The sequence below is a fragment of the Schistocerca serialis genome, chromosome 3, assembly GCF_023864345.2.
Source record: "Schistocerca serialis cubense isolate TAMUIC-IGC-003099 chromosome 3, iqSchSeri2.2, whole genome shotgun sequence".
Lineage (NCBI taxonomy): Eukaryota > Metazoa > Arthropoda > Insecta > Orthoptera > Acrididae > Schistocerca > Schistocerca serialis.
The window spans coordinates 905058159-905070799 of NC_064640.1; the positions used below are offsets into that span (position 1 = coordinate 905058159).

General features: G+C 40.2%; 1 protein-coding gene across 1 annotated transcript in view; it reads right to left on the minus strand.

Moving 5' to 3' along the window:
- LOC126471159 (katanin p60 ATPase-containing subunit A-like 1) overlaps positions 1–11266 on the minus strand; it is a 115358-nt gene extending 104092 nt beyond the window's left edge. Inside the window, exon 1 of the mRNA XM_050099262.1 lies at positions 10993–11266. Coding sequence (XP_049955219.1) covers positions 10993–10996 — 4 coding nt within the window. The 5' untranslated portion in view covers positions 10997–11266. The remainder of the gene's footprint in view (positions 1–10992) is intronic.
- Positions 11267–12641: the final 1375 nt, after the last annotated feature.

A 12641-nucleotide genomic window follows, 5' to 3' on the forward strand; every position in this document is an offset into this window, starting at 1 on the left:
TTTCGAACTGTTTTCACCAATTTTTTCTCCTACACTTATGAAATGGTTGTTAAATACATTAGCTACTTGTGTACTGTTGGTTAGGATGGTCTCGTTCTCCTTAATAGTAATACTACCCACCCCAGTGGTTACTTTTCCTGTCTCCCTTCTAACAACATCCCACAGTGATTTGATTTTATTGCTGGTGTTGTTAGTTTCTTCTCTAACATACATATTTCTTGATTTCCTTCCAGGTTTTCTCAGTATGTTACAATAATTTTTGTAGTGTAAAACTACTTCTGGATCTTTACTAATTCTTGCTGTCTCATAAAGTTTTCTTTTTCTTTCTGAAGACACTTTAATACCTGTAGTAATCCAAGATTTCTTTGAAAAGTGTGTGGTGTTACATGTAGTAATTTTCTTTGGGAAACAATGTTCAAAAAGGGATATAAATTTATCAAGAAATAGGTTGCATTTATCATTAGCATTTGGCTCATTATATACATCCACCCAATTAACATTTCTTAAGCTTTCTTTGAAGTGCTCTATAGATACCGGGTTGAGCGACCTTAAACTTTTACTTAATCGTTTCCGAACTGTACACCCTGTTAGGTTTTGTAAGTTAATTAGTTGTGCATCATGGTCTGACAATCCATTTACCACAGGGAAAGCATGTGTTTGTTTTACATCCTCTTGCTGTACAAATACATTATCTATTAGCGTGCTACTGCCTTGAGCTATACATGTAGGGAAATTGAGCACTTGTTCTAAGTTATATGTTGTTAATAACACTTCTAGTTCACTTTTCCTCTCAGAATTATTTAGAAAGTTTACACTGAAATCACCACAGATTAATAACTACTTCTTTTTGTCTGACAGACAGCATAATAGGGAGTCAAACTTTTTTTATGAATAGCTCCCAGTCTCCTGATGGGGACCTGTACACTGTTGCTAATATCAAAACTACATTATCTAGCTGAAGTTCACATGCACAAACCTCAAAGTGTTGATCAACACAAAATTTGCTTACTTATACAATTTTGCATTTATACCCTTGTTTTATGAAAATGGCAACTCCTCCTTTATCCATCCTAGATCTACAAGTGTAAGATGCTAAATTATACCCACTTATACTGACACTATCCATGCCCACAGTTACATGGTGTTCAGACAGAGTATATCAATCTCATTCTTATTTTTGAGATCATCTAAACACACTAATAGCTCATCTACTTTATTTTTTTATTCCCCTGATATTTTGATGAAGTAAGTTGATATTGCCCTTAGCTTTACCCCTATTTACTGTACATGAAGTTTCTTTCATTCTATTTATCTTGATTGTCATATGTCTGGGCTTTGGCTTTAACCTAAAAAATCTGTCCACCTGGACCCATTCCCCACAGGGGTCACCCCTTCTGTGACGGTAGACCCCTTACAGTTTCTGCTAATAGAGAAGATAACTTATTTTTCCCCATCCTATTCAGGTGCAGGCCATGTGTAGCGTATCCCCACCTACCAATAGCATTTACTGGAACAACACTTATGTGAGATTTTGCCGGTGTCTGGAGCATCCTGTTCAGCTCAGTGTTAACATGCTTTACAGCAGTGTTTACCCAGGGCTGATCACAGCGCTGAAAGACCTCCACGAACCCCACAGTTGTGTGCTCAGTTTCTGCTCCTATTTTATCCAGGTCACTCCTAATACTGTATCTTGGATTCATAGCCAGGCTGTTTCCTACTCCCCCAACTATAATTACCTGATCTTCCTACTCAAAATCCCTGCAAAGCTGACCTAAGCTTTCTGTCACCTGGCTAAGGTTAGCACTTGGTTTCACAAAACTTGTGACCTGGTACCCTGCACCCAATTTCTCCTGAAGCTGCTGGCCCACACCCCTCCCACGACTGCTGCCTAAAAGTAGAATTCCTCTTTTCCTATTCTGGTTTGATTCCGACCTGTCTCTTTTCTTTAAGCTAATATTCTGCTTCAACCTACTTTCAACTACATCTGGATGAGGCCCTTCCTCCACTTCAGATAGCAAGCCAATCTGATTTACTAATTGCATTTCTGGAGTTTTTTCAATGAAAGCTTGAGCATCAGAAGTACCTCATGGACAGTGACACTTAAGGTTTCACGTCACAACTATACAAAATGACCATTTTTTTCTGGGAGTACATTTCCTTTGAAGGCTAAGATACAGGTGCCTGTATCTGTTCAGCTTTTCTTGGGATCTTTTCAGACACATTGGACAAAATGTACAACTTGCAACTGAAGATTAGGCCATATCTCATCCACTGAAGCGTAAGGTCTCTGTGAAATATGATACCTTCAACCATATTCAGAGTTTTGTGTGGGGGGCAAGGGTTACACAGCTGTTCACTTGGGTGAAGAGGTGTACGTTGTGCAGCACCAGTCAGTGGTTTTTATCAATAGTGATCCATTGTGCATTTCTCCCAATGGCTCAACTTCTGAAACTTTATCTTCAGTAGGTTCCACAAAAAAATAATTGCTTTGTCACAGTAAAAACATCTCCTTCAGTTCAAGTACATACTAAGTATTGGATAAATAGTTTTGCTCCCAGATGTCTTGCTTGTCCCTCCTCCTATGTGGGAACCAGGTTAGGGAAAGCAATAGGGTTATAACTGTCCACAATGGAATTTCTATACCTTTCTGACGAGACTGCCGCATCAGAACAGTCATTGATTCAGTGTAATTTAATACATTTCATGTGCAAAACACCCACCCTGATGCCATCTACTCTGATCATTGGGTGTCCCCCCCACGGGAGCCACCCTGACACAGCCAAAGCCATCTAGCACAATGGCCACTGATGGGAGTCTCAATGACCCAAGAAGATGGGCAACTACTACTTGGAGTGCATGGGGAACTAGCAACAGTATAATCCCTGTTTGTCATGGGGCGCAACTGAAAGGGTAAACGATAACCCCAGCACACTGTATTGGCTACCATGTTTGGTTTGAAGGGGATGGAAGACCCTATACAAGTATTGTGTGCAGATGATCTTTAACACTGCTTGCAGTAGATACAAATTTGTGTGTTCCTCCCAAATCAATCAACACTACAGAAAAAATTGGAAAATTAAGGTCAAAACAAGAAGAACAAAATTTACTTCAGCCGAAAGTGACGAATGAATGAATATTTCGAGAATGGAAAGCAGAGCCCATGGAATATTGGAAAAGACATCAAAGGCTGCCACCATGAGAAAGGGAGAAAACAAAGGAAGGATAGTCAGAGATGAGAGACTACAGCATAGGAAAGGAAAGGAAAAAGATGCTCCAATAGCTTGGAGGCCCCATGCTCTCCAAGCACTTACTGATGAAAGCGTTGTGAGCCCCCTGAGAGTTTGAGAATTTTATTCAACCAGATTACATCTATCAAAATAGTTCCCCAAACCAATATTAAATTTTTTTGTTAATTTCAGTTTTTATGGAACATGTGTGATTAAAAATTGAAAAAGGCTAGTAAAATATAGACCCCTTCTTTTCTTCTGGCGAAAAAATTGTGAATAGTATGGAAATGATATTCAGTTAGATTAGCAAGCCCTCAATGAATAGCAGGCTAAGTCACTCTGTAGGCAGTCCCTGCAAAGAAAACTGTCTATCCTTGCCTAGCACAGGATCCTGGTACTCCAGAGCCACACATACCATAATTGCAACTATTTAATATTTAATGTATGTGGTAACGACTCCATTGAGGTTTCTAGCATATATGGGAAGTGGTGCACAGCATTGAAAAACATGTTACAGTTTGAAACTTCATTAGATCAGATGAACCATCGGCACTCATTCTGTATGAGTATTTGATACCAAGTACATAATGTTGTTGCTTTCATGGTGCAGGAAATTGGTTGTGCAGAGGGCTATTCTCTTACTATTATTTCTCCACAAAGCTGTGTTTATCATTTTTTTTTTTTTTTTTTTTTTTTTTTTTTTTTTTTTTTTTTTTTGCTATTGATTTCAAAGCAACTATAGCTTCATTTTCTAACAGTTTAACACTATTAGCAATGTGATATACCATCACGAATACACTGCTGGAAAAATGTAACACCCTTAAGGAGTGTCCAGTGGCATCAGGGTATAGTATGTGTGGTGTCACCGCCAGACACCTCACTTGCTAGGTGGTAGCCTTTAAATCGGCCGCGGTCTGCTAGTATACGTCAGACCCGCATGTCGCCACTGTCAGTGATTGCAGACCGAGCGCCACCACACGGCAGGTCTGGAGAGTCTTCCTAGCACTCGCCCCAGTTGTACAGCCGACTTTGCTAGCGATGGTTCACTGACAAATTGCGCTCTCATTTACCGAGACGATAGTTAGCATAGCCTTCAGCTACGTCATTTGCTACGACCTAGCAAGGCGCCATTATCATTTGCTATTTATCTCGTGATGCATGTACCGTCAGACCGATGTTCACCAATTATGGATTAAAGTTAAGTATTCCAGAAGCTACGTACCTTTTTTGCTAGTATAATTACTTTACCTGTTCCAGACCTCACGCCAGCCTGCGTGAGCTTAAACGCGTGCCTTTCGGCTACCCGTCACTGTGGATTGGCTGTCTTGCCAGTCCACAACAGTATGTGCATACTGAGCAGTTGCAGTGTTAGCGATTCAGTTTTCACAGTTGTGGCGATCAGATAGCATTCAGGAAGCCATTCCGCGCACCCACTGTTTTGACTCTGCAGGTAATAACTGTGCAAAGTTTAGAAGCAAACAGTGTTCGCAAGAGTCGTTCTATGGTACAACCATGCTCCACCAATAAGTACGTACTCCTGTACAACTTCAGCGATGTGAAGTGCATTGATTGTGGACCTGCACGAAACTGGATGCACATACTGATGGACTGCAGCCCATGTTGGGCACCATGTATCCATGGTGTGTCACTGCCCTCAGCAGTGGTCTATAGACCAGGTCACCCCTGTATGCTGTGTCATCAGGGACCACTGATAACCATCTACTTACAGCAAGATTACAATCATGTGTGGCTCTGGCCAGGCTACAACTGACACCATGACACCACCAAGTATGGCTACTCTGGTGTTGTGAAAGTTGATTGGAGAGTGAAATGGCACTTTGTTGTTTTCGGTGATGAGAGTAGGTTCTGTCTTTATGTGAGTGACGCTGTACATGTATATGGCATAGACCTGTTGAGCTACATATTCCAGAGGGCATTCAATGATGACCCATAGGGTTCATGGTATGGTGAGCCATCAGTTACAGTTCATGGTCACATTTGGTGTTTTACAGCAGCTGTGACACAACATACTACTCTTAGTGTACAACAACTGCCCTGGCCAACAAGATCACCAGATCTCTCACTAATTGAACATGTGTGGAACATGAAGTGGGAACCTATTCTACAGAGCTTGCAAGAATCATTGTCAAATTACACAAAAAGGTGCAACATGCTTGTGGCAGTCTATTGCAGGATGCCATTTGGCACCTTTATGTTCATTTGCAAGCAAGAATACCCATCTGTGTTGCTGCTGGAGATGGGTACACTGTGTATTGGTGTGACTGGGCATCCTTTATTCTGATGTGTGTTTCATTTGGTCTGAATTTGTGATCATGTACTTCTACAATGAAGAACTAAGCTTCACCTCACTTGTCAATAATATTGCTTTATTCTTGAGGGTGTTACATTTTATTTTCAGCAATGTACATCCAGTTAATGTACCCCAGCAACCTCTGGTGTGGTGAGTGTAAGACTTGTGGTGGTATATCACTTCAGACTCAGTGCAAAAGAGCCCGAGTTGCAGCCGTAGTTTCTCCAAAACTGACAGTATCTCAGATCAGTGAAGAAAAAAATACCAAGAGAATACCTTCTCTTATCCGTAACACAAACATATGCAGTGGAAAGAATACACAAAAAGCTACAAGACCATGCTGATTAAACTCTCAGGTGAAATAGTAACATTTATTAAACCACAGAATGAAACTGTTCCAGAGAGACAATTTTGGTTTATAGTGCCATGTACATGGGCTATCCAGAGAGACACTCTTTAATAATAATACCGAAACTGAATATACCTGTTTTGGCAAGTACTTTGGCTACTTTTCCAATAGCTGCCTTTGACATTAAGGCATTTATCGTACCATGGCACCAGTTTGTGTATACCCTCTTCATACCATGTGGCCTCCTGGCTATTCAACAAGGTCGTTACAGAGTCCTTCAGGTGTCTTCATTTGCAAAATGTTTACCAGCAAGGGACACCCCCAATAACATACGTTTTTCATGTTAGGTGCATTGTGCTGTCACCTACTGCCAGGTACCGGGTACTCGATATCAGCGACCTCAGTAGTCATTAGACATAGTGAGAGAGCAGAATGGGGTGCCCCGTGGAACTCATGGACTTCAAACTGGTCAGGTGACTGGGTGTCACTTGTCATACATCTGTACACAAGATTTCCATACCCTTAAACATCCCTAGGTCAACTGTTTCCAATGTGATAGGGAAGTGGAAACGTGAAGGGACACATAAAGCACAAAAGCGTACAGGCCAACCTTGTCTGTTGACTGACAGAGACCGAGGACAGTTGAAGAGGGCCATAATGTGTAATAGGCAGACATCTATCCAGACCATCACACAGGAGTTCCAAACTGAATCAGGATCCACTGCAAGCGCTATGACAGTTAGGCAGGAGGTGAGAAAACTTTGATCTCATGTGGCTGCTTATAAGCCACACATCATGCCAGTAAATGCTAAATGACGCCTTGCTTGGTGTAAGGAGCGTAAACATTGGACGATTAAACAATGGAAAAATGTTGTGTGGAGTGACGAAGCACAGTACACAATGTAGCAATCTGATGGCAGGGTGTGGGTATGGCGAATGCCCGATGAATGTCATCTGCCAGTGTAGTGACAACAGTAAAATTCTGAGGCAGTGGTGTTACAGTGTGGTCGTGTTTTTCACGGAGAGGGCTTGGACGCCTTGTTGTTTTGTGTGGCACTACCACAACACAGGCCTACATTGATGTTTTAAGCACCTTCTTGCTTCCCACCATTGAAGAGCAATCTGGGGATGGTGAGTGCATCTTTCAACATGATCGAGCATCAATGCACGGCCTGTGGTGGAGTGGTTACACGACAATAACATCCCTGTAATGGACTATCCTGCACAGGGTCCTGACTTGAATCCTATAGAACACCTTTGGGATGTTTTGGAACATCGACTTCATGCCAGACCTCACCGACTGACACCAATACCTCTCCTCAGTGCAGCACTCCATGAAGAATGGGCTGCCATTTCCCAAGAAACCTTCCAGCACCTGAATGAACATATGCCTGTGAGAGTGGAAGCTGTCATCAAGGCTAAGGGTAGGCCAACACCATATTTAATTCCAGCATTATCAATGGAGGGGGTGCCATGAACTTTTAAGTCATTTTCAGCTAGGTGTCTGGATACTTTTGATCACATAGTGTATTCATTCAGTTTTGGAAACAGGAAAAGTCCAATGGTACCAGGTCCGGATTGTAGGGAGGACACTCAAAGATGTCCCACAGAAATCTCACACAGCAACACTTCTGTCTGCTGGTCAGAATGTGGACGTGCATTGTCATGTGGAAGAACAATTTTAAGTAATTTGAGCAGATACATTGTTGTTATTATTAATATCTTCAAACACTGAAAACTTGTAAATATCAAACCAGTTGGAAAATAAAAATTTTCAGGAGGGACGAAAACATAAGTATGAAGTTTGCAATGTGTAAATTTTTGTAATGACACATTCACTGTGTCCACAAATTCAGAACAAAGTTATCACTTAGTGCCCTAAATGTTCTACATTACCCATGAGCCTGTCACCACAACCTTTATTTAAAAAAGGTTGTGCCGATGGTGACTTCTCTGGAAACAGTGGTATAACAGTATCACAAACTTCAATGCACTCACCATCAAGACTTAACGAGAGATGAGCTTCTGATAAGTTGATGTTCAACAGTAACTAAACAGCTATGATATCACAGGGAGATAAGTACAAAGAACCAAGTACAGAATTTCTCAGGATATTTAGTCTGAGCATTTGCAGAACAGGGAGCTCAATATTAATTAGTTCTCAAATCCCTCAGTTTAACTTTTAAAATATATGCTTGCACTGCTCTAAGCTCAAGTAACCTCATAATCAGTGAGGATCATTAATAAAATAAATAAAAGAGTATGTAGCACAGCAACCATGTGCTAATGATGAAAGATGTGTAGACACAACACACTAGCACAGTTTGCATTTTCTCCAACATCTGGACCAGTACAGTCACCTAATTCAAAAACTATACCAGTTGTAAATATTCGGTACATTATTTTAGTAATTTACTGTTAAAGTTTGCTACAGACTTAAAAGCCTCATTTAATTTATGCTCATATTCCAGTAAATTTTCAAATTATTTAAGATTTTGGCATACTCTCCACTTCAAAAGTTGTGCTGTTACGTATGATGCCCATATGGGGATGGGTGACAGAATTCGCACATGGCAGCCATATAAAATTCACCAATGAAAAACAATTATGAAGTGACTTTATATAAACATAATGATCAAATCACTCTGGCATATATGTGAGAATATACTTCCAGACATGAAGTAGGAAATTCTTTTCTCTATCACTTTCAATACTATAATTATTGCACCAGACAGTAACAACACTCAAAACAGGGTGATTACTACCTCAAAAGGTAATGGCCTCATTTACTTGAAAAGAATCCGATACGTGCTGGATACAATATGCACTATGAAGTATCACACAGAAAAAAAGGCATAAAAAGATGAACAGAAATAAATTAACACATTTTCTTTTAAGCAATAAATTAAGAGATTAATTTCAGCCTGACTATATGGTGCAGTGGGCTATTAAGAAATCATATTACAAACCAAGACATATTCAAATGAAATACACATGAAAAAAGTGTATATATTTTAATGTGAGTGTTTCTGGGGTTGGTTTTCCTTTTCATTTTTGCTACCTAAAAGTAGGCAGCAGACTTCTGTAGCAGCCCTGCAAAGGAAGAAATGAAGCAAGTGACACCCAAGTAACGTCTGTATTCGCAAGTGCTCACACATTTATGCATATTTTGAGAGTAAACTTGAAAAATTTTGCAGTTTAACTGCAGAATTAGTGTGTTGGCAACAGATTTAATATTGCTGTATAACTTCATTTGTAACATCAGTATTTTTGAATTGATCCAAGGATGGACAGATGATTAGGGTTTAACATCCCTTTGATGAGGTCATTAGAGATATAGCGAAAGCTAAGATTGAGGAAGGAAGGAAACAAAGTGAGCCATGCTCTTTCACAGGAACTGTCCTTGCATTCAACTTAAGAAATTTGGGAAAATCACTGGAAATCTAAATCTGGACCATACTATTATTTGAATCACCTTCCTCCTTAATACAAATATAGTAGCTGTCCACTGTGCCATTTCAACTGATAACGAGAAAAGACACTTCTACCAGTGGCATAGCTCAGAAACAGGTGAAGTGGTCATAACTACTGTCCCCTAATACAGTCAGTGACCAACATAGACTTCTGCTTTAAATTTGTGTGGCATGAACTCAATGATATTGACAGTTCCCAAGAAATATTTTATCACGTCATGAAGAACAATTACCTTCTCTGAGACAGTTGTGGGATGTACCATCCTAATAGTATTGTGCATCTGAAGTGAATACTGGAGAGGTTAAACATATTTACAGTACAGTATTTGCACAATATTTTATCCTTGTACCATACTAAACTCTATATGGTCAACTATACACTACTGGGGTACAAGAGGCCAATGGCATTAATCTCATCCCCGTACCTTTATCTCTCAATGAACCTCTTCCAATGGCAGGACAATGTTATGAATTAAACTTTGGGTCACTGAAACAGTCTTCACAAAGGGGCAGCCAACAAGTGAACAACAGTCTTCAGCAGTGGAACCCCTACAGACAACGGACAACTGCTTCAATTCTCAAGGTAACAATATTGTTTTGTCATATGTTCACTAACAGGGATAGAATAGAACATGAAGAATATTCATTTATCTCGTTTTGTGATTTGGAATGTAGTTCGGAGGAACAGACTGACCTGCAGTGAAGCTCAACGCTTATGTCAGGTTGGAAATTGACAATTTGTTTGGGAGCTGGCAAAGCCACCAAATAAAATGTCAAGAAATTACCTATACTTCTGGATTTTGATGAGTCAAAGAAAGTTGGTATCAACAGATTCAATGAGTCCCCGAGATTTAAACACACACTTGTACACAGCAAAATGTTTTACAGTAAGAGAAGAATACTTCATGTACTAGATGATTTTGTCTACTGACAGGTTTGGACGGTGATAAGATAACCAGAACATTGTCACTAACTCATATACTCTAATAACTTAAAAATTAAATAAAGGCCTGCACTAAAAACTGACAATCAAGGAAATGAAATTACCGTTGTCACTTCTTTTCAAATTGAAAATTATTCTACGAAATTTCTGATTATTCTCCCAATGATTTTAAAGGTTTTTCTATAGCATAGTCACCTTCGAAAAATATAAAAACCTTTTTGTAACAAAATTATTCATCAAACATTTCGTAGTTACGGTTATTTTACGTAAAATAACAACAAAAGAAAGGTCTCGAGTTTTTGGTGCAACAGTTTTCAAGCTATTGACGGGTCAGTGCGTAGGTTATCATTGTCCTAAATCATACATGAACTTGAACCCAAATGCAGCTTCATGGTGTAAGAGCTGACGGCCGTAATATTTTATACGCTTTGACTACCCATTGAACATAAACCATTCGCCACATGCACTACCATCTAATGATGTCCCAAATAGTTTAAGAAGAGATGCAAATGCACCTTAATCCTTCAGTAATTGGCTACTGCAGAGGGTGAATAATGTTTGTTGTGAAACACATAGGCTAATAAAGTATTGCAACTTTTAAATGCACGACGGCGTTTTCATTTCCGAATTTTCAACTGATAACTATTTTGGCTCCATATATATCATATCAACACTTCTGCATTACTTACACATTAATACTCGCAATATGCAAGCGACGCTGTTATTCAGTCGAACATTTCCAAAACATATCCACTTTGTTCACTACTACTGGCACTTAGATGACAGTAATACCAATGGGTATTTGTGTGTGTACAATAAATAAAGGCACAAACTTGATTTATGTTGACCCAAGTCCAAAACACCTAGGGAGTTTACGCAGAATCATCGACTACTAAGTTTCACCTACACAAGCAACAAAACTCAAACAAATGTCTACAAGTTCTGCGTTTACGTGCGAGTCGACTTCTGTCAGATACTACGATCGATTGTCTGCTACGATCGACGCTATGCATATGCATTTTCCGACGAGATGTACAGCACAATCCAATAATTCTTTGATGTACAATTTTATCTTCATATCTACTTCTACGGCTATACTCTGCAAACGATTGTAAAGCGCATGATAGAGGATACGTTCCATTGTGCCAATTATTTCAGATTTTCCCCTTTCCATTCACTTATGAAGCTCAGGAAAAATGATAGCTTAAACGCCTCTGTGCGTGCTGTAATAAATCTTGTCTTCGCGAACCCTACGCAGGCAATGCGTGGGGGATCGTACTATATTCCTAGCTTTATCACTTACTTATGGTTGGTACTAGAAACTGTCTAAAGACTTTCAAGGTATAACGTCTGTCTTCAAGCGTCTGATAGTTCAATTCTTTCAGAATCTCCCTGAAACTCTCCAATGGATCATAGAAACCTGTAACTAATCGTTCTGCCGAACATTGTATACGTTCAATATCCACCGTTAGTCCCACCTCGTACAAGTCACACACACTTGAATAATATTCTATGGCCGGCGGCACGAGTGCTTGCATGCAATCGCCTCTTCACACTAATTGTATTTTCCTATTATTCTACCAATAAAGTTTATTTACCTATGACTGAGCTAATGTGATAGTCCCATTTCATATAAAAATTGTTACACCCAGGTACTGACATTAGTTGGCCGATTCCAGTTGTTACTCACTGATCCTGTAGTCATAGAATACCATGTTTCCCATTTTATGAAGCACAAGATTTTACATTTCTGAATACCTTTAAACGGGTATCTTTCTGGTGGAAGTTGGCGAGGAATCAAAAGTAGCCCGTTAACAGCAGAAACCTTAATTTTACCAACAAAGTATACTAGCAACTTGTATCAAAGTCAGGAAGGCGCTGGGTGGTGGACATTGTACCCATCGCAATGGACGTTGCATAGAGGTGACGCAGCTGAATATTGCTACGTCTAGCTCAGCACGGCAGTGAGGAGATGTAGCACACTCAGGCGGCCGATGGTGCTGGCTCAGCTGGCTGGTCGCTAGTTGGCGTGGTGTAAGTCTACAGAGGCATCCAGGTATGAACACTGGACCTGTGCCTGGCTGGAGGCGTCTGGTGCTAGTGGATGCCCAGCAGCTCAGTGGCTGGGAGGGCCTCAGTTTGACACTCAGGCCGTCAGTGCTGCCGTTGAACTCCCTGATAGGAAGTTTTGTTGGTACAAAAGTTAAGCAAAAGCCGACACTACAGCAGCCACCAACTTGACGAATCATCAACTCAGCAACCAGTCTGGCCGTACAATAAGTATTTACACCCACCTTAGTGGGTTTGTTATGATATGACCGCCTCAAAGGGAGTTAGA